The sequence below is a fragment of the Coturnix japonica genome, chromosome 7, assembly GCF_054131305.1.
Source record: "Coturnix japonica strain WE chromosome 7, WE-NBRP24, whole genome shotgun sequence".
NCBI lineage: Eukaryota > Metazoa > Chordata > Aves > Galliformes > Phasianidae > Coturnix > Coturnix japonica.
In genome coordinates, this window is record NC_140669.1 from 3216646 (window position 1) to 3238939 (window position 22294).

The 22294-nt window shown below is 49.2% G+C and overlaps 2 protein-coding genes across 8 annotated transcripts in view; both read left to right on the plus strand.

The window, feature by feature from the left end:
• Positions 1-9964, plus strand: part of GALNT13 (polypeptide N-acetylgalactosaminyltransferase 13) — a 63438-nt gene extending 53474 nt beyond the window's left edge. For 3 of the 7 annotated variants that reach the window (XM_085552159.1, XM_085552160.1, XM_085552161.1), the window contains exons 12-15: positions 1240-1374; positions 3923-3952; positions 4775-4973; positions 6696-6826. In XM_085552159.1, coding sequence (XP_085408285.1) covers positions 1240-1374; positions 3923-3952; positions 4775-4960 — 351 coding nt within the window. In that variant the 3' untranslated portion in view covers positions 4961-4973; positions 6696-6826. Of the gene's footprint in view, positions 1-1239; positions 1375-3922; positions 3953-4774; positions 4974-6695 lie in introns of those variants that run through there. The other 4 variants (XR_014947865.1, XM_015869188.3, XM_085552163.1 and 1 more) reach the window with 3 other exon arrangements.
• A 4469-nt stretch (positions 9965-14433) lies between these two features.
• The window catches only part of KCNJ3 (potassium inwardly rectifying channel subfamily J member 3), a 28115-nt gene continuing 20254 nt past the window's right edge, over positions 14434-22294 (plus strand). Inside the window, exons 1-2 of the mRNA XM_015869215.3 lie at positions 14434-15217; positions 18298-18514. Of these exons, the coding sequence (XP_015724701.1) occupies positions 14540-15217; positions 18298-18514 (895 nt within the window). The 5' untranslated portion in view covers positions 14434-14539. The remainder of the gene's footprint in view (positions 15218-18297; positions 18515-22294) is intronic.

Consider the following 22294-nt stretch of genomic DNA (forward strand, 5'->3'; position numbering starts at 1 on the left):
CTGAGTTCTGCTACTTGGAGAGAGCGATGCTTGGTGCTACAAGTATCGCTGAACTTTGGATTCACAGGAAGTTGTGAAGTAAGAGAGTGAGATGGGCAGTACATATACTTAGTTTTCTGCAAGTCAGCAAGCATTGGCAAGAGTAATGTTTGTGTAGTAGAGTTAACACGGTGTTTATAAAGGCCATAGAATGTGCCTTTGTACACAGAACAGTGGGAAGGGATATGTATACTTACAGTATAGGAGCACTAACAGGTTTTTGATGAGGACTCATCTCACCCCTTTCCAACAAGACAGTGTGCTCGGAGTGTGATCTCAGCAGAGCAGTCCCAGCTCAGTATTTCAAAGTGCCTTTCCTCTTGAGAAAAGCCCATCTGAGCATTAACTGTGTCTGATGTGTTCTTAAGTGAAAGCAGCTCTTGAAAAGCCTCAGATTGATTGCAGAGATTTATCACAAGATGAATAAATGCAACAGGTGGTGGCTGGTGCTTTACCATGCCTGTGGAGCCTGGATTTTCATCCAGACAAGTGGCTGCTGAGCGGTGAATAAGGAGTGAGAGAAATGCAAAGCCCACTGATCCTTGCAGCCTGCACTTTCCCATATCTGTCTTACTGCTCAGACTGGGACCTGGCAGCTCCTCTGCTGTCTTTGCATGCTATTTCGTTTTCAGTGGTTGCTCTAAATGACTTACCTGAGCCTCAGCTTCAAAATACTTGCCTCTGTTCCCTTGGAAGCTGTATGCAGTATGTAAATTTTGCAAGTTTTTACAGGGCATTACCTTAACTTAACGTTACCTTGTGCTGGGGCCAGCAGCACCATCAAGGCTTTGAACAGTGGGTTGGGAATACAGAGATGCTTTGGGTGAGTTAGGACCTTGCAATTTAACACAACTACTGGCAGTCCTGCCACCATTGCAGGCATTCTGTTAAGGAATCCTTCTGAAGCTTGTGCCTAGTTTGATAGTTTTGTTGGCAGATGGCTCCCATGTCCCCATTTATTTCCTAGTTTTATTAAGAGGTCTGCAAGTTGTGTAATACTCACACACACCAGCCTTTAACATGTAATTTTTATGTATTATAGACTTCTGCAATTGGAGAACCTTGCATGAAACACTTATGAAATCCACGATACCGCATTGCTGTTGGGAGAAGGATGTTATTTTCCTTCACTGGAGTAGAAATGTTGTCTATTGCTGTTCTGCCAGCACTTTGTCACTGCAGGCACTTTTCTCTTGGCAGGTGTTTTCCTACACAGCAGACAAGGAGATCCGCACGGATGATCTATGCCTGGACGTGTCACGGCTGAACGGCCCGGTGACCATGCTCAAGTGCCACCACATGCGGGGGAACCAGCTCTGGGAGTACGATGCTGAGGTACTGAGTTCCCCTCTGTGCTCCTGGGGCAGCCTGTCGGTGACTGTCCCTGTACAGCAAGGTAGCCACGTGCTGTGCTCAATGAGCTGGCTGCCTTGGGCATCCTTAGAAAGCTGAGGAAACATCCCATGTATTTTCTATAAAAGAAATGGAAAACAATACGTATTAGTCTAAGTTAGAGTTTTACCATTTTGTTTCTGCTGGCTCTTGAGGCTTTTAGACTGGATTGGAACTGTTTAGTCGTTTTCCATATGCCAGTCACCTGCTTATTTAGGTGCTGGGATGGGACGTGGCTTTCCCTGGCTTGTGAAAGGGAGAGCAGCTTGTATAGATGCGGTGACTTACATATAAGTTGCAGAATTAATACAGAGAATGTATGTAAGTATCTCAGTGTTTTAGGACTGAATTAGTTCCTCTTTAAATGCAACAGGGAAAAGCAGATTGAAAGCTTTCATTCTGAGCTTTTGCTTTGAAACAAGGATGTGAGTTTTGCACAGTGAAGTCTACACAAAAGTATTGGCATTTTTTTTCTACCAGCCTCTGGTAAGAAGCATGCAAGCACTGCACGGTACTGAGCTGCCAAGTAGGAAAACAGCAGTTAGCCCCGGTGTGTTTGCCAGGTTTTGATTCATTTTTGAGTTTCCCATCTGAATTTAAACCAGCGTGCTCTTTAGCAAAGATGATTTTCTCCTTACACAAAATGTGTTTGGGTGATGTTAAGTGCTCGTGCCAGCAATTAACGCTGGGGATTTAAGACCTTTCATCTCCCCTCATTTTGTTCCGTAAGCAGATTGTAGCACTGGGCAGTAGGTGCACACAGAGCTCAAGACAAGGCTTCTCACCAAATGCTTTTTCCTGTGCTACCAGCACAGAGAGTAATCTTTCCTGATAAAAAATCAAAATGCTGGTTGCTTTCCTTTGGATATTTCAGGCACAAGCTGCAGCAGATGAATTCCATGTGGAGCTCTGACGCTGGGTGCTTGATGGTTGCAGTTGCACAGTTACACTGTTCTAAGCTTAAAAATGCCACCTTAGCTTTGGCCTATTTCCATGGCAGCAAAGCTGGGAAAGTGCTACAGAGCTCGGGAGGTCCTGCCTTGTAACTTGCACAGTCATTTGTCACCCTCTCCAGCATCACAGAGCAGCAGCTGCTTTCAGCATTCGGTATGAATAGGTCCATTTCTTCCATCCCATTATGTACTCCTTTACTTCTAGCATCAGAGACAAGTTACCTTCTTAAGTTCATCATAATAGATCCTCAGCGGAAGATTGTAGCTGTGTAAAAACGCCATCAGCCATTAGATGGAGCTCATAAAAAAGAAATACACTGCGTTCTGTGCTCACACCTTACATAAGGGATCTTGGAGTCGGCTGCTTTGCTGACTGCTCTGTGCACAGAACAGCCCATTGCATCACACACCTTTTTTATTCACAGGAGTTATTTGTTTGAGAAAATACTTTACAAGCATTCAGACTCAGCTTGTGGATATTTCTTATGGAACGGTGTCGGTGTTCATTACTTAGGTTCATTTGTGGATAAATCTCAGCTGTTTCTTTCATTAAAATTCCCATAGACATGGCTGGCATTTATATTCTTTTCAAAAATGAACAAGGAAATGGGACAGGAAAAGCAGATCTCAGCCATTCCATATGTATTTGTGAAGGTACTGGATGGAATCAGCTTGAAGCAGGTTGTTTAAAATGGCCTTCCTCTCATTTTCCCAAACCAAACAGTGTCCACATTTGTGCAAAATGCATTTAAAGCAGAAATCATGAATACATGTTAATGTGAACTCAAGATGTAATTCTTTTTTGAGGCAAAGATGCTGCTTTTAGAGGAGCTCTATGGCTCCCGGCGCGGCTGTGCACCTCCACAGCAGTTTGCAGCCTTTTAAACCAAGGGGTTTTTTTTTGGTGTGTGAATGCATTTACATCTTGGCAGGAAATTCATTTTGTTCGATTTTCTCCTTCTAATCCATCGCCTTCTCTTATTGATTTGTAATGCTTTCATTTCCTACTCCTTAACAACCCATTAGGATTCCTGGCCCATTTTCAAGCTGCCTACTTCACTGCAAGGGCGGCTGTATAAATCAGCTCTGTCAATGGGATGTGCCAAGGTGGAATTTCTCAGCTTTTGACGGCTTCCCATCAGCATGCATTGTGTAATGGTTTCACAGTATACACGTGGTGCTTGCCTTGGGTTGGGATGGGATGGTGGATCCCATTCTGTCTTCCCACAACACACAGGCAAGTATACGCAGTCTGTGTAGGACGGTGAAATCTGAGGATGTACAGTAAATGCAAATGGTCTCAAGGGAAGAGAAATACTAAAGAAATACTAGTCATGTTTGATAGAAAAAGGCTCCATTTCTTCATGCGCGGATAACGATGTCAGGATTTGATCGTGCATAATTACTCCTAAATTTGTCACTAAATATGACATCTGCACAAAGCGGTGGAATTTACATTCCCTGAAAGATGAAGGTCTTCACAAAAAGTATGCCTTGAGTCACTGACTCTCATTTCCTTTTCTTTTTCCTCCTGTCAGTATGTTGGTAAATGGGAGTATAGCTTTGAGGTAAGTTTGGAAACAGCTGCAGCCCCTGTGCCAAACCCTAGAGTAGTGCATTTCCTTGTCCCCTGCAGCAGCATAGTTCTCTCCTTGCAAGTATCCCCAAAGCCTCAGCTGCTCAGGTAGCAACTCACTGGTGTCAGGATGCCAGTGCTGTGCTTGGAATACATGTGTTCATCAAGGCACGCTGGGAACTCGGGAATATTTACAGCTTGGCATCTTTGGAGCTGGTTTCATAGAATCATAGAATAGCCTGGGTTGCAAAGGCCCACAGTGCTCATCCAGCTCCAACCCCCTGCTGTGTGCAGGGTCACCAACCAACAGCCCAGGCTGCCCAGAGCCACATCCAGCCTGGCCTTGAATGCCTGCAGGGATGGGGCATCCACAGCCTCCTTGGGCAACCTGTGAACAGTGCGTCACCACCCTCGGGGGGAAAAACTTCCTCCTAAGATCCAACCTAAACCTCCCCTGTCTCAGTTTAACACCATTCCCTCTTGTCCTATCACTGTCCACCCTCATAGTCGTTCCTCTTCCTGTTTATATGTTCCCATCAAATACTGGAAGGCCACAATGATGTGACTGAACCTTAGTCCATGGCTGTGCCTGTCTGTACGTGCACTCTGTGCATGTGAGCTGGCCCTGTGAGTGGTCACTGTGCCATCTGACACCAGGGTATCACAGTTAGTCCCCCCCTCCCCTCTAGCAGCACTGCTGTTTGTTTGACCTGTCTTGCTGCTATGGGTGTCTAGTCAAAGGCTGTGGCTTTCTCCTTTGCTTCTCCTCCTGTTTGCTGGTTTTGTTTATTTTCACCACTTTTCTGTCATGCAGACCCACACATTTCTCCACATAATCACCCAGTCGTGCCTGACACTCAGCAAGATAGAGGATGGCACCCATGGTCCCACCGTGGAGGCTTGCAATGGCAGCCCCTTGCAAATGTGGATGCTAAGGAACTACACCAGGCTGGAAGTCTTTAGAAACATTTTTTACAGCCCCACTGATTATTTCCTTTAACAAGCTGCTGGAGGTTGGTATCTGAATATAAAACATCTAATGCAAGTTTATCCAAACACAGCATTGAAAGCACATGGATTTAAGGTCCTTACAGGAAAATGCTTTTCCATTCTCTGCCTGTTTACCTCAAGAGAATTCCTTTCCTTGGTATATATAACAGTACATGTGTTTAGTTTAGTGTTAGTTGTTAATTACAGCAGACAGTTATGAGGCATTACCCAGTGAAGGAATCAAAAATGTTGTGCTGACCGCTGGATAGTTTCACTGATGTGTGTGCATGGTGGAACACGGTGGGACCACTTAAGTCATTAGTGCAAACCCCAGAGCTCTGATGGGCTGAGGGATTTCCCATGGGGCAGTCATTTGCGTACATTGCTAAGTGTGAAGCAGCACATCTCTTGTGCATCTGGTTGTGTGTGCAGCTTGCTCTGCATCCACCCTTGCGTTCTCAGCTTTGAGTGAAACAGAAATTTCAGGCTGCCTTGTATGAGCGCCGTATTGCCCAGTAATTAATTGTTTCCCAAGCAAATGAGGCCTTTTTTTTTTTTTTTAGTAGCATAAATAATGATAGAACACAGAAAAAAGAATCTACGAGACAGTTGAAAATCCCAGTGATATGTCAGTCTAGCACTAAATTATACACTGAAAGGAAGGGAGCAGCTGATGAAGGCGGCGGCAGCTTTTTTAGACTTCTTTGCATTTCTGGTTCTAGCAGAAAATGATAGCTGGTTAATTGCTCAAAAACAATGTGAGTGAAGAATCAGTGGCGCTCTGAGCAGCGCTGTTTGGTAAACAAGCTAGTTCTGTTCGCACTGCTAACTCTTTCCTCTAGTAATTAGAGAAGAATTCCTTATATTCATCACTGAATGCATGTCAGATGGCCCCACGGTGATTTCTTACGCTATCTGTAGGGTTTTCTTTGAGAAGTGCTTCATAGTTTGTTTTAAACCAAGGAGCCAACCTCTAAGGGTGAGCCAGTGAAATAATCATCGTAATAAGGAGTGTTAGGATGTGACATGTCGATCCAGGATGGACTGCAGTGTAAAATTATATGGTGTCGTAGCCCAGGTATGTGTCTGCATATAAAACCGAGCAGAGAATGTGTTGTGGTTGTGAATCTGTTCCCTTGGCTGTTCTGGCTAGGGCAGGGTTATAACCCACACAGAGCTGCTGCAATGAGCTCAGACTTAGTCTGCGGTGATATGTTCACCTTCCCTTGGACTCTTTATGTGTGTGTGCTACCAGTGCTTTCAAGCAGATTATTTCAGGTAAGGATGTTCAGCTGCCTGCTGTCCCCTTCTGACGTCTCACACTCCCCAGAAATAGTGCAGTGTGTCAAATAATGAGAGGGACAGGTGTCCCAGAGAAGTAAAAATACAAAGAAAAGAGAAAGATTGTCACCTGTACGATGATGTTGTTCACGCAATGCGTAACAAATTGAAGTTTGCCTTTGAAACGTAGGTTTTCCACTAGCAATTATTTCTGAACTAACACCAGGTGGCCTGCAATGTGTATCCGTTTGGGTTGTTGGAGTCTGAATTCCTTAAAGCTGCTGCTTTGGGGTGATGTTCACATATGCTCACGAATGTACTTTGTGTCCCATCCGCTGTGTGTGGCTGGGCAGCAGGTAGAGTGGTGGGGGTGGCACAGAGCCGGGCCCTGGGTAGGGATGGAACCCCCCACGGAGCATTTCCAGCTGTGATTCTTGCTTCAGCTCTTCCCCTTCTCTTTGCAGAAGCTCACCCTGAGGCACATCAACAGCAACCAGTGCCTGGACGGGCCATCGGAGGAGGACAAGCTGGTCCCCAGCATGAAGGAGTGTGTGGGCGGCCGGTCCCAGCAGTGGCTGCTGCGCAACATGACGCTGGGGGCCTGACAGCACAGCCCAGCCCCATGGCTCCTGCTGACATGCAGCCCTCAGGCCTACTGGAAACCTCTCACCCACAGGAGGCCCCAGGCCCGCTGGAAACCACAGCCCTGTTGGAGGCCTCACACCCACGGGAGGCCCACCGAGCAACAGAGCCATGCTGTGTTGTCCTCCAGCAGGGCTCCACCTGCCCCCTTCAGCCCCGTGACTGCTCAAAAGAAGTGCATTGGAGCTTATAAATATCAAAACATGCACTGTTTGCAACATGAATGTCCTCGGTGACTGTTTCAAGAGAAACCTTTGTGAAATTTGGTTGGAGAGGTTGGTGTGTGTGGTACGTCGTGCTGCAGAGCGGTGGCATGGCATGAAATGCCTTATGGAGCTAATGGTGCTGGGAATGACGGCCAGAGGTTTTACAGCCTCCATGTGTTGTTACCTGGCTTTCTTGGCAGTGCGATGGGATGCTGGCGGTGGGGAAGCCCTGTTCTGGACAGGCCACTGAGATGGTGCGTGGAGTTTCTGATGCCAAGAGACAACGGGATACCCACGTGTGTGTGCGTGAAACAGCAGCAAAATGGAGCGTGTTCATACACTGAGATTAAATGAAGCAACAAAGGAGACATTGGAACAATGCTAAGAAGGAGTGACACGCGTTGAAATCTGCAGTAGGAAGACTGTGGTAGGGTTAGGGCCTGCAACCTCACACCTGGGAGACTTAAAGGGTTTTTGCTGCTTGCACTAAATTGGTCCTCTGTGAGAAACAGAGACCAGGTGTCAGGCTGGACCCAACCTGCAGCTGCTGCTTTTGAGCATCCCTGTGTCCCTGCATCCCACGTGAAAGGCAGTCGGGAGCATTCCTCCAGGGATCCCTTATCACAGTGGGTAAAACTGTGGGCCGGGTCCGGCTCCAATAGAGATGGCAGATGCTTATCTATATTTTTAATAATTTTGTGGCTTAATCATTTTGCTTTGTTAGCATGGTTATTAAAGAAGCACTGATGACACGCAGTCATGTCGGAGGCATCCCAGGAGCTAATGTGTCGGCCTGTGGCTGGGTATGGGAAGGTGAGCTATCCATGGCAGTATCATTTCCATTGGCCATCACAGCAGAGATTCATGCTATCATGGATCAGTATTCTCATATGTAGATAGTAGAGATTCGTAGGCCATTCATATTTTCCAGATACATATCATTACATGAAATCTGGAAGCCTGTTCAAGTTGAGAAGTGTTTGCTGCACGTGCATGGGAGCTGCCGTGTCACAGCAGCTGGCACGTCCATCCCGACAGCCCCTCTCAGAGCGCTGTCAGGCACTTCCAGTCTCAAAGTTCCCCCAAAACTATTCAGTATGGCCTAAAAGCCATCAAAACAGAGGATGGCTGCCATCTTTCTTCACCAGAACAGCGTCCAAACATCACAAACAAAAGTAAACACCGATCTCCATGCAGACTTTCTTTTTTTTCACTATATCTCCTTTCCAAGGGGTGTTCCGGATGCACAGCCACTAAGGCTGGTGGGTGGTATATCCTGATGCTTTTGCTTGTCGTTGCAGAAGTAAAAGTTATGGAAGGTCCTACAGCATCCATGAGCAATAGGAGCGTGCGCTCGTGGTGCCAACTGATGGCTGCTTCCAGTGTGACTGTGTCGCTAATGGAGCATCCCCAGTGCACGAGGTGGTGGCTGCTGCACCTCTTAAGGGCTGTGTTTGCACTGGGAGGTTCTTCTGGCATCATTGCTTGAAGGTGCTGAGAGGTGCAAGCAGTCTGCCATTGGTTAGGCTTGAGGTGCGGTCTCAGAGTGGCCGAGACTGAGAAGTTGCATTCTGACTTAGGAACAAAAGCGCTGGATTTAACCTCAGACACAGTGGGTGTTCCCGTTGGCTCGAATCCCAGACCTACCTCCTTGATGAGGGGTCAGATCCTGGATCTGCCTCCTTTGAGTGAATATGGAAAACCCCCAGGTCCTTCCAGAAGAATTTCACATAAACCTCTCATGTAGAATGAGGTGTTAGTGATGAGGGGCACCTTAAATGCTGGTATAGCATCAAGGGTGATGAGTTGTGATGCAGGGAATGAATGTAAGTTTCTGCGTGCTTAGACCCCAGTCTTTCCTCCATCTCCTAAATGTCTGTGTTTCCTTGGCAGATCATTTGAGATCTCTCCTTTGGTTGCGTGCCCACAAAGGGGAGCACTCAGAGTCACAGGCCACATCTGATAAGCACGGTTCTGTTTGGCACCCCTTTCATTAAATACCTCCAAAGGGTGTTAGGAGGAGTGGCTTCTATTTGCACAATGTGTTTAAAATAAAGAGAACTCTACGAATAATAAATATAATTATTTTATCATTTTCACCAGAGAATTGTGTTAAGAATGGCACTGATAGAGTGAGGGCCAGTCATAGTGTGAGGGTCAAAGTGTTGGGATCTGAGCAGCTAGACCAGTTTCTCTGCACAAATTTCCCAGACAGTAGAAGGATTTCATTCTTTGAAGAACGTTTTGAAGAGAAGCTGTGTGCTTTGCTGCAAAACTCTGCGTTCTGGCTTTGTATCTGCACCTTCTGGTTGTGTCTGCTGTGGGTGCTGGGCAGAGCCTCTGGGCTCCCTGGGCTCTGTGCTATCTAAAAGTCCTTGCATTCCCCATGGGGAACAACCTGGGGACGCAAAGGGAGTTGGTGAGCCCCAGTCTGTCCCAGCAGCAGGAGCAGCCCTGGGCTGGTGGAGCTGGGTGGACACCAGCAACATCCATGGCTTTGTGTCAGCGCTTCTCCAACACTTGGATGCTTGCATCAAGGGTTGCTGCTCCAGCAGGTTGCCATCCTTGCTTAGTTCTCTTCTCCATGTTCAGGCCAGCTTGGTAAGTGGGCCTTCATGAACACCTGGGGCACACAGCTACTGGGGGAGCGATGGGGTCGCGGTTGGCTTTGGTGAAGTGGTGGATGGCACAAAGCATGGCGGCCTGGGGCCTTGCTTAGCGGCGCTAAGTGTGAGGATTAACTGAAGTTTATAAAGGTAGATTGTGGGTAAAGAATTGCACATTTAAAATGTCGTAACAGTTATTAAATGGCATCCTGGTACTCTTTGCTGTACATTTAAATATTTATACATTTTTGTAGAATTAAAATATACTGGTTTAGTTTTCTTCTGGTGTTTCTGTCTTTTTTCTGCCTAAGTCCTTTGGTGGTGCAGTGGTGGGTTGTGGCTTCTGCTGCGTGGCAGTGGCGCTAACAGGCCGCTAACATGGTTATGTCAGGTTTTACTTCAATTTCAGTTCTTGTCTATAGCTAATCTGGTTGGTGTTAACCTTGTGAGAGTCAAGTTGTGGTGTTACGGGGTCAGGAGATAATGGCCTTCATCTACAGTGTGTCACAGAGACTGGCAAAGATGTGTAAAGAGAAAGAAAAGCCACGTAACTCTTCTCTCAAAGCCTACCTGTGGTTTCTCAGCCTGAAACGATCCAGACTGTCTGCAGAGAAAAAGGTATTTGTGTGTTTGCTTCGAACAAGCTGCAGTTTGTATAAAACACCCATCGCACACACACACGCCATTACAAAAAGCCCGACAAGTCGCTACTCTTGATTATTAAACTATTTGGCAGAGATGCAATTAACTGTAGAGCTCACGTTAATTATAGAATGTGAATCATTTAGATGAATCATAAAATAATCTATTTGTGAGTAATGAGTGCAGGCAGAGGTGTGTTTCTTTTTGCGTTTTGCAGTTAGGGTTGGTAATGGGGCTATAATTACAGCGAGGGAAACAACCAGCATCTCATTTGTGATTAAAAAAAGGAAAAAAAACAAAGCCAAACTGTTTTGCGCTCTTCTTTTGAGGTACATTTACAACCTAAATTCAACCCTCAGCGACGCAGCCGGGTTCTCCTTTACTTGCACGGCTCTGTCTGGGTGCTGCACTCACTGCAGGACGGGTTGGTGGCAGGGCTGTGTACCGATGGTTGCTCACCACTCACCCCAATGGCTCTGTCTGCACCTCCCCGGGTCAGGGAAACAGAGCAAATCAGTGTCTGGCTCTGTGTTACATTGGAGCTGAACCTCGTGGTCTAAACGTGCCAGAGCAGGATGCTCAGAAACCAACGAGCTGCGACCCCTTATTTTATCCATCTCTGCATAAGTGATCTCCAGGCAAAGCTGTGAGGATAACTTCTTGTATGGTGGTTGAGCCAATGCTCTGTGCTAGGTGGGCGTACCTAAATGGCCACACAGGGTAGAAAAGAACGGGGAGAGGAGGGATGCAATGTGGTGCTAAGGTTGGTGAATGTTTTGTAGTGTTTAACACTTCAGAGTTTGTCAGGTGGGATTATCTTCCAGCAAAACGGATGGGAAGGCTGAGAAATGAACGTACTGTAGGGAGCTCCTTGCAAAGCAGATGAAGCAAGACCTTCATAGAGCTTTTTGTCTCTAATATACTAGATTTGGAGATACAGCTGCATACTGTATAGGTGTACGTATATACATACATGTACATATGTAGGAATGTTGCTGTTTTTCAGCATATTCTAATGGTCCTGTTGCAGTTTGCTCCAGGCTTGTGTTAAGGGATTGGGAGCTGCACATTTCTGAAACACATCTGAGATGTGAGGAAAATGTATTTTAAATCACACGGTTTTGAAGCGTAGCAAAGCTTTCCTTGGCGTTTCCTAGGTGCAAAGGCAGAACGAAAGGAAGGACTGATATTCCATCCATACAAAACTATGAACGTTTGGAAAGCCCTGAGGTTAGGAGTAAGGAATGAGTGAACAAAGCATGTATTGTCTGTCCTGATTTCACACTACAAGGGGAAGAGAAGCCTTGCCATGTGAGCCCTTCCTTCAGTGCTGGTGGTCAGTAATGACAAAATCAGGAAGGAAATGCACGGAGGCAGCTGAAGTGTATGGAACATTACCAGCACATCCTGCAGGGTAATGCCTCACCCACCACCTCCTTGCCCATTTCTACTTGCCCACATCTATTTGTTGCCAGCACATCAGGCAGAATTTGCACTCTGTGCCAGTATTTCACATCAGACTCATCCCCTCACCTGGTCTGCTCTGCAGCCCTCATTCCTGCCCCTCCACAACAGCTCGGGGCCATTTATTGGATCTCCCCAGCAAAGACAGTGTGGATATCAGTGTCAGTGCTGCAGGTGTCTCGCTTTGCTGTGAGCGAATTGAGAGAGCAGTGGTTCATGAATTCTGCATGCAGACATCCCTGGGGATGGCTTCCATTGCCAATGATTCCATTTTGCTGACCAGCAGCAGAGCATTTGCTTGGAGCATTTTGGTGCTCCGTACTATCACCTGCCTCAGTAACATCTCCCTTAGACTTGCAGGTAGGCTTGTTTCAATAGCACCCTGTCAGCTGTGCTGCAGGCTGGGGATGCTGGAGGGCTTTTCCAGCCTTAATGACCATGATTCCATGCCAGAGGTGAGGAGCTGCTCTGGCTGGTGGTGAACTGGGACCAGTTCCCAGAGCTGCACCACCTACAGTGGGTGCTGCACTCAGCCCTGGCTGTGGGATGGAGTGGGTGCTGTGCTGGCACCAGGTGGAGCTGGGCCCCCCCACTCCCTGTGCAATGCTCCCCAGCCCCGCTGTGGTGATTTATGGCTGTGATTTACGCTTGCTTTATCGGAAAATGTGAATTTGCTAATAGCACCGATGGGAAATGTAAAGATCATTTGAATGCCTGTCTTCAGCTAACAGCCATTTATTGTCTGTAGGAAAAGATGTTTGCTGCATTTCTGCTGTAACTGTTTATCTGAAATGAAGATTGATTCCATTTTCTGAGCACACTGCTGGACTTCTGTAATTGGCTGCCTCTACCATGCTGAACCTGTGTGCACTATGGGTCCGTGCTGAGCTTTTGCATCACTGAATGGCATTTCATAGAATCACAGAACGGCCTGGGTTGCAAAGGCCCACAGTGCTAATCTTGTTTCCAACCCCCTGCTGTGTGCAGGGTCACCAACCAGCAGCCCAGGCTGCCCAGAGCCACATCCAGCCTGGCCTTGAATGCCTGCAGGGATGGGGCATCCACAGCCTCCTTGGGCAACCTGTGAACAGTGGGTCACCACCCTCTGGCTGAAAAACTTCCTCCTAAGATCCAACCTCAACCTGCCCTGTCTCAGTTTAACACCATTCCCCCTTGTTCTATCACTGTCCAGATCCATCTGGCCCTGAAAGCAAACAAGCAACAAATGCAGACAGAATCAGAAATGTATCTGTGGTATCTGTTGGTTTCTAGCAGTTCAGGACTGAGGTGCCAAATCTGGGCACAGCTCCTCACCTCCATTTGTAACACAGGAAGCCATGGGAGAGCAAAGGGATAAAAGGTTGGGGCAGAAACCTGAATGATGGGGCACATCACTGGGAGAGACTTTAAAGAAGAGACGTGGTAGAGCTGGTTTGAACTTAGGATGTCTCTCTCAGCCTTGCACTTCCTTAGCTGCCTTTATCCCCTGATTTGAGCTTGTATTTGCTTATGAACCGATCTGATGATTCACGGTGGAATTTTCTGTTCTGCAACCTAAGAACATTTAGGAACTCGATTTGAATTTGAATTGGAAACCCCCACATGGGTTTCCTGAGTGGCTTTGCATCCCAATGAGTGTTTCCTTCTGCTGCCAGCATCACTGTTTGTATCAGCAGCGCACCTAATTGCTGACAAATAATCTGCTTGTGGTTTGGATGGGAAAAGGGTTCTGGGCTTTTCCTAATGGCATCACTGCTGGGATCTGGGCTCAGCTGGGAAGCCGGGTATGGCACCATGGGGCACAGAGGGGATAAGAGCTCGAGGCAGTTCCATGGTCTGGAACTTCTTGGCCTTGACCTCCTCCTAGTCACCAGCAGCAGCACGATGCTGAAGGACATCGCTGAGCATCTGTCATTCTCTTCCCCACTCATTATTTCCTTACCTCATCCCAAGCCACAGGAGACAGACGTTCTCTCTCTGCGAGTCTCTCCAGGAGCAAGAATTTGGTACCCCGAATTGCAACAATTAGAAGGAAATAACTTCCTTTGTACTGATGTGGCTCCTGCAGCCACAGCATTGCGATTCGCGATGTAACCAGCCATAGGACGGGAGGTGATGGCCTCACCTTGTGCGGGGAAGGCTCGGGCTGTGTTTAGGAGGCAGTTCTCCAAAGAGCGGTCAGGCTCTGGGAAGGGGAAGTTTGCATAAGCTGTCGTAAAGCTCTCCGAAATGTTCCCCGCAACCGGGCGTCACTTCCAGTTATATTTTTGCTCCTGGTTTGAGAACGATGCGCGGTGGTGCGATGTTCGCTCTGACGTGTCCCCCCCGCAGCCCCATCCGGGCGCTGCGCTCCGGGGTCGGGTACGGAGAGAAGGACCGCTCCCCCCGCGGTGCCTCAGCGCGGTCACCGCACATCGGGGCTCTCCCGGCCGCGGTTACGAGCTGCCCATCCCTCCCTCTATCTTTGCCTTCCGTGCGTTTTGGTATCCCGCGCATCCCGGAGCGCATCCCGGAGCGCATCCCGTCCCCCCCCTGCGCTCCGCGGGGCACTGCGGAGGAGGAGGCGGGGACGCATCGCGGAGGGGCGGTGCTGGTAGGGGCGGTTCCCGCACTGCCCGGGGCCGCCCCGCTCTTCTTTTGCCGGCGGCTCCGCGTGGGTGGCGGCCGCGCAAAGCGGTGCCTCCGCGCCCGCACAGCGGCGGCGCCGGGGCGCGGCGCGGCGCGGTGCGGTGCCGCACGGAGCGGAGCATGTCGGCGCTGCGGAGGAAGCTGGGCGATGAGTACCAGGTGGTGAGCACCTCGGCCAGCGGAGGGGGGCTGCCTCCGCCCCGGGCGGCCCCGCGGGGGAAGCGGCAGCGCTTCGTGGATAAGAACGGGCGGTGTAACGTGCAGCACGGGAACCTGGGCGGCGAGACCAGCCGGTACCTGTCCGATCTCTTCACCACTCTGGTTGACCTCAAGTGGCGCTGGAACCTCTTCATTTTTGTCCTCACCTACACCGTGGCCTGGCTGTTCATGGCCTCCATGTGGTGGGTGATCGCCTACATGCGGGGCGACCTGAACAAGGCTCACGACGACAGCTACACTCCCTGCGTGGCCAACGTCTACAACTTCCCCTCCGCCTTCCTCTTCTTCATCGAGACCGAGGCCACCATCGGCTACGGCTACCGCTACATCACAGACAAATGCCCCGAGGGCATCATCCTCTTCCTCTTCCAGTCCATCCTGGGCTCCATCGTGGATGCCTTCCTCATTGGCTGCATGTTCATCAAGATGTCCCAGCCCAAGAAGAGGGCTGAGACCCTGATGTTCAGCGAGCACGCGGCCATCTCCATGCGGGACGGCAAGCTCACCCTCATGTTCCGCGTGGGGAACCTCCGCAACAGCCATATGGTCTCAGCACAGATTCGCTGCAAGCTGCTCAAGGTAAGTCGCTGCCATAGAATCTTATCACAGAGCCACGGGACGGGGTGGGCTAAAAGAGACCTCAGATACCATAGGACCACAGAATGGTTAGGTTGGAACCACGAAATGTTGGGTTGGAAGGGACCCCTCAGCCCCAGCCCTGCCGTGGGCTGGCTGCCCCCCAGCTTAGGCTGCCCGGGGCCCATCCATGACCTCGGGAACCTCCAGGGATGGGGCACCACAGCTCTGAGCAGCACCATGGCCTCACTGCCTCTGGGTAAAGGATTTCTCTTTGAGACATCATCCCCGTATGATGTTTACATTCCACACTGTCTCACATGTAAATACCTATCAGATACTAGATTCTTTCTCTGAGAGGTAACTGCTTTTTAGCTGGAATTGCTCGGTGTGTGTTTTCAAAGGGACCTGTTTGCCTTTCTGGTGCCTTTCTGTGCTCTTGGAGGCTCCGGCTAGACAGAACTTCATTTCCGTGGTGCATGAAGTTCACAGAAAGCTGAATGTCAGGGTTAGGTGTGCAAAGCCGTGCTAATGGCCTTGCATGTCTAAGGAAAAGTAAGTGTGAAGCATTACCGAGGAAAACTGACTATCTATTTGAGACTCATTATTGTGGTTTTTATATATAGGTGAGCTGAAATAAATGTGCAGTGGGTGGAAAGGGATGGCTTAGGTGATGTTTGACACACGCAGAGCATCCTGCACATTTCCTGGCTTTGGGGACATGGTGCTGGGTGCTCTGGGAGCCCCGCTGTGAGGCAGCCCCCTCTGCCTGTGAGGGATGCTCTTGTTCCATCTGCTGCACCCAGCCCCAGCGATACGCAGCTGCCTTTTGCTTGGAGGCATCTGAAGGTGCAGTGCTTTCACCCTGATGGCTATTGCTGGTAGGGTTCTGTGTGCAGCATTGCTGCTTCTTGCACCAAGCAAGGCCCCCACTGCATCCCAAATAACGGGGCAGTCCATGACATGAGTGAATGCAGAGCCATGGGGGCAAGTGAAGGCATCTGCAGGACTCCCCTGGCTCCTTCCAAAGGGTCCGGGTCTGGGATGGTGTCAAGGATGTGCTGAGTGGATACATTCAATGCTGGTCCTTTCTTTGCTGCTACAAGCGAACCCCAGTTGTTGGCTTATGTCAGAAGCTGGATGGTGGTACAGTGTTCACTGAGCCCCAGGAACAGCCCCGGTCCTTGGAGTGCACTGTGGTGACCCCCATGCCCTGCACATGGAATGGGTGGTATCCGTATGGCTTCAGGGAGGCTGAGGGTCATTTTTGTCACAGGTGTAAAAAAAACAAACAGCTCTGTTTGTGTCCGAATAGAACAGTTCCAATGGGATTTGGGAAGTTGGAGCTTACCCTTGGTGCGGCTCCATGCAATCTGCGCAGCTTTGAAGCTGCCTCCATGCAAGTCCTGCTGGGTGATAATGCTGCAAGAACCCGAAGGCAGAAGGCTTTGCTGCTGCTTTTGGGTTCTTTGTTTGTTTGTTTTTCTTCTAAAAGTGAATGGTGCCACGGTGGCTTTTCAGACAAAGCCGTGATCATTGCCCGGGGACACAAACTGTGCTGAGAAAGTGCTCCTCTGGGAGCTCGGTCCATGGCACCGCAGTGTGCGCTCAGTGGAGAGCAGCGCGGAGCTGTGCCTGCTTGCTACTGCCCTGCTGCTTTCCACGTTGTTCTGCTGGTAGATGCTATGGGCAGTTGGAAAGCCTGAGAATTGCTTTGTTGTTAGTTTTTTTTCTCCCTGCTAAGAAGATGGTGTAGGGAAAAAAGGAAATCGTAGTGGAAAATGCTGAAACAAAGTTACTGCAGAGCCTCGCTCGTGGCCGTGCTCCTTTTGCAGACTGGATCTCCGTAGTTGTGAAGAGCTGAGAGGGATGCTGGCAGCGCTGTGCTTTGGTCCACATGTGATGCTGGGTCAGAACAGTCCCCCAAGGTCGTTTTTCTCCACAAGTGTATTGACCAGAACAGCAAAATGGTACATGATGGGGGTGGTTGTGCCCTGCGCTCAATCCTGCCTGACGCTCTGGTGCAGCTGTGATGGTGGAGGAGCTGCAGTAGGGGCACAGCAATTAGCCTGTTATTAACCTTTTCCCCATCATTTTCTTCCTTCATCAACATGTCAAACTGGGTACATTTCCTTTTCCGGTGTCCTTAAAGTACCACATTCTCTTTAACACCCATTTTTATCGATCCTTTCTCAGTTATGATGTCCATGGTATGGAAATGCCTCTTTGCAATCAGCACTTCAGCCTCCTTCACCACCTCCCGTCCTCAGGTTCCTGCCCTGCACCCACATCTTGGGCAGCTCCCTGGCATCCTGCTGGTGTCCCTGGCATCCTCCCTGGCCCTGCCTGTGTGCTGTGCTGGCCCCCTTGCCCATCTTCTGCCTTCTGCCTGAAAAGCAGCAGACCTCTCAGGAGGGAAGGAGCCTTCAGCTTCCAGGCAGATGTTTGTGCAGATGTGCTCTGTGTGTTCCTTGGCTCTGTGTGAAGCTGTGGCGCCGGGCAGGGCGATGTGGGTGCAATGGGTCGCAGTGCTCACAGGTACAGCTGAAAGCCCATTTCTCAGCTGGAACTCCAGGGCCCTGGAAGACATCATTGTTTTGCTGGGATTACATCTTCCGACCAGAACACGTTCTGTGAAGATTTTAAAAATAGAAACCAAATCCCAGCGAGGCGCTTAATCCCTTTCTGTTCTGCTCTTGAAGTCTCTCTGCAGCTCCCACCCGGCCATGGGGCTCCACGGGGCACGCTGTGAGCTATGGTGGAAATGCATTTCAGGCAGCAATGGAACGTTATTGTGGGGCTCTGCATACGGCGAACACAAATTCATAAAGCAGTTCTTAAACCCAGATAGAGACTAATGGGAAACTGTGTAATAAAAATAACGATTGGGAAGGAGTGTAATGTTCTGTTCCTTCCTATTCACAGCGCCGCGAGGAGAAATAAAGAGTGAGGAGTAAAGCGGGAGGGAGCGCTCGTTAGGGCTGCGCTCATTACAGCTCTCAGCATGGTCTGAGCCCATACCTTGGATCTGGGGTTTGAGGCCTTCCTCCCACCCTGACTCCTCTCCCTCTGCTCTCCCCCAGTCCCGCCAGACACCCGAGGGTGAGTTCCTGCCGCTGGACCAGCTGGAGCTGGACGTGGGCTTCAGCACAGGGGCTGATCAGCTCTTCCTCGTCTCACCGCTCACCATCTGCCACGTCATCGATGCCAAGAGCCCCTTCTATGACCTGTCCCAGCGCAGCATGCAGACGGAGCAGTTCGAGATCGTTGTCATCCTGGAGGGCATCGTGGAAACCACGGGTGAGTCGTGGAGCAGATGCTCTGCCACACAGATGTCACCCCGCAGGGCTCACTGCAGCTCGGGCTGCCTGCTGAAGGCCATGCATGAGTCACATGTCAGTGTTTCCAGATGGTCAAAGTCTTATTTTCATGGAAAGTAAAAATTATTCAGCAATTTTTGGTGTTTTTTTGGGTTTTTTTTTTGGGGAAATGTATTTGTTACATCCAAAGTGAAAATATTCAACTGATTTTTTTGGAAATGTCTTTGTTACCAAAGGAATGCTCCATGCGAGGTGGCAAAAAATTGCCTTTCTCAGTCACACTGGCTTGTGCTCGGGTAGGCTTTCCTGGAGGGCACAACATGACACCATCAGATCCTGCAGCATCGCCCATGGCAAGGTTGGGTGTCCTTTGGCATCACCCCATGGTGTGGTGGGGTGTCCTTTGGCATCACCCCATGGTGTGGTGGGGTGTCCTTTGGCATCACCCTCTGGTACTGTTGGGTGTTTTTTGGCATCACCCATTGATATAGTTGGGTGTCCTGCAGCATTGCTCAGCGGTATGGTTGGGTGTCCTTTGGCATCCCCCCATGGTACCGTTGGGTATCCTGTGGCATCGCTTAGTGGTATGGTTGGCATCCTGCAGCACTGGAGCATTTGGGTGTCCTACAGCACCACCTGGGCACTAGAGCTGTGGTCAAGCCAGGGCTGGGAGCTGCTGCCATGGACTGCTTTACTTTCTGCTCTCTGATTTTGTAAACAGGAAGTCATGTGTTGGTTTGCTCCATATAGGTTTTAGTTTTTTAACGTAGACATATGCAAAACAAGAAAAACAGGAGGTATTTTCAGGATTTATAAAGCCTAACTCGTGTGAGCTTGCAAATGTTGTGACCTAGTTTTGTGAGATGAGGTGGATATTGGGTAAAACTGAGCACAGCGAGTTCTATCTTGATGAGACGTGGAGGGATGAAAGGGTTTTAAAGAGTCTTTAATAATGTGAGTAGAGGAGGAAGGCCCTGCAGGGTGGTCTGGTGGTGTCAGGCACAGAGCAGAGGTTTGAAATGCCTTCTGCTGGTGTGGAAAGAGTGGTGGAATGGAGGGGCCAGAAATAACTCGCAGTTGTTCAGAAGCTGGGCTGCTATTTTTGGTTCTGTATACAAATGTTGACTGCTTTTCAGTTTGCCTGTGAGAACGAGAAATGCGGAAAGCGGATTCTTTTTGCCATTAACTCAGATTGTGTCACCATCTTAGCTTGGCTGGAAGTATGGTTGGCTTTCATGGTGGGGAGACCTTATAGGCTGGTCTGCTGTGTCCCCTTCCAGTGGTGGTTTGCCACCCCCATCCCTGGATCAGGAGGTGCTCTGAATGCAGAGCTGCCCGCCTGGCAGCCCTGAGAGCTCCCTTGGAGGCAGTCACTCCCTGCCCTTCTGTCACCTCCGGCAGGGAAACCATCACTGTTATTCCACATCATTCATTTTTAAACAAAACGAAATTGGATTTTAAAACCCAAAAGATGACATTTGTACTGTGAGAGTGGGTGAGTTTGAGTCATTTTGCAGTGCTGGTGGCTGGCTGGGCATCCGGTGGCTGATGGCAGCACCTTTCCCAGCACTGTGCCTTGTAGGGCTGCATACTTATAGAAGAGGCTTTGGTATTCATCACCTCTTCAGCTCCCGGAGTTTAAGGGGAGATCCAATGCTATCTGCCCACACTCCTTTGTTTTCCAAGTAAATTATTTTCTGTGCCTGCCCACAAAGTGCTGCAGAGCTGTGCTCAGACCCACAGCATCCCTTGTGGTTAACAGGGTGCTGCATCTTCAGAGATCTGCTGGTGCCAAAGCCAAGAGCTGGGCAGGCAGCAAATCAGAGCAAAGAGCAAAAGTATCTGTTTCCTGCCATGCTGGTAGTGCTGCTCCTCCTTGCATTGCCATGGCAGGAGCTGCCTTTGGTCTGAAGCAGAGCGAGGCAAAGTCAGTATGATGAAGGAGAATCAGAGAATCATAAAATCATAGTTGAATTGGGTTGGAAGGGACCTCAAGGATCACGAAGCTCCAACCCCCCACCACAGGCAGGGCCACCAACCTCCACATTGAATACCAGCCCAGGCTGCCCAGGGCCCCATCCAAGCTGGCCTTGAACACCTCCAGGGATGGACGGGGCATCCACAGCCTCTCTGGGCAGCTGTGCTTTTTGTTTCAGACTTCCAGTGAGTGTCGTTACGCAGGGCTTGGGGAAGTGCTAAATATGTACAATAAATGTTGTGCTGAGTGTCTGCAGGGATGGTGTGGTCTCTGGGAGAAGTGAGCTGTGCTCCCTAGGCAGGCGCTTCTTGCTTGCGAGCCCCGCTTGGCTGATTAAAATCACCATTTCCGATGCCTTCTCTCATTAAATCATGTAAAAGTGATTTCTCATAGATGCCTCCCAACTTGATTAAATTATTTCACTGCCTCGTTGCTGACATTTTAATTTCTGGAAATATAAACATTTCTTTACGCTTTCTATACCCTCCTTAATTACAGCTTCGGGTTGTTTAGATAACAACACGTGGTGAGTTTTTGGGGCTTTCTGAGCTTTGCGGTGGTGGAGGAGGAGGGGGGATGTGGGACGGGGCTCCTTCTGTGCTGACCCCATGGCTGAGCCCTGGGGGCTGCATGGGAACACCCGGGGATGCTCGGGATGGGCTCCGTGCTCTCTTTATTTCAGGTTTTTGGAGCGCTGGCTACGATGTAGGAGCCTCACAGCTGAAGTGCTCAAATGGCTTTTCAGCATTCAAAGACGGTTATGATTCATGAGGGTAATTGCTAATCATTTGGGATTATTTTTGATATATCTCCAACCCCTCCATTATTATGATAGCATGTAATTTGGGAGTGCGCTCGGAGCGTTTATTTTCACAGCCCATTGTCCCCGGTTCCACGCTGTTGTGGTGGAGCATCCCAGCCCCGCTGCCAGCACTGGGACTGCCCAGCTGCAGGTGGAGCTGGAGGGGCTGGGAACCCCCCATCCCTCTGTCTGCCTTTGGGAGCACACAGCCCTTCAAACTGCTGCCATTACTGGTTGAGGAGCTGGTAGTATGAGCCTGAAATAGGCATGAACCCAGCAGGGATATGCTTTGCTTTGTCCTCAGAACCCATGAAATGTTACTTTGGAAACCTTTTAACACCGTTTTCTGATGAAAGAAATCAAACAGCCTGCCATGTTCTTTAATTGAACGAGCAGAGAATGGGAATCAAAGGCATATTCCACTGTTTTTAACTTTTAAAAGCACTTTTAATAGCGTGAATGGCGGAGATGCAGTCTCTGTGGAAAGGTTTATCTCAGGAGCAGCCACTTGTGAATGATTGCAGAACTGGAGCAACTTGAGGGAACCAAGAGCTGCAGTACGAAGCTTTGTATTTGGGTAATGGGCTTGGGTAATTTCTGGAGCTACTTAAAACATTGTTCCTATGTATGGTTCTCAAGGTCACATAGATGCAAAGAAACCACCGCTTGCATTGGGCGAAGTTGAAGGCGGAGTGAAAAATGTATTTGTTCTCTGTTTTCCTTTTATCTTGCCGTTTATATCTTGTGTTAGGATGGAAAGGGAGAATATACTGTGGGCAGAGGGCAGGAGGGATAAAAATGCTCAGGGGCTCTGGACAATCCCAATCTAGTGCTGGGGTACAGCAGGCACTTGAATGTCATGATATGATTCTATGGTCAGGGCAGTTCAGCATATCTTTTTCCAGTGCTGGCATCGTTTAGGAGCTGCTCGAGAAAAGCACAGCAGATGCTGTGTGCCTCCTGCTCACTGCACAACCTCC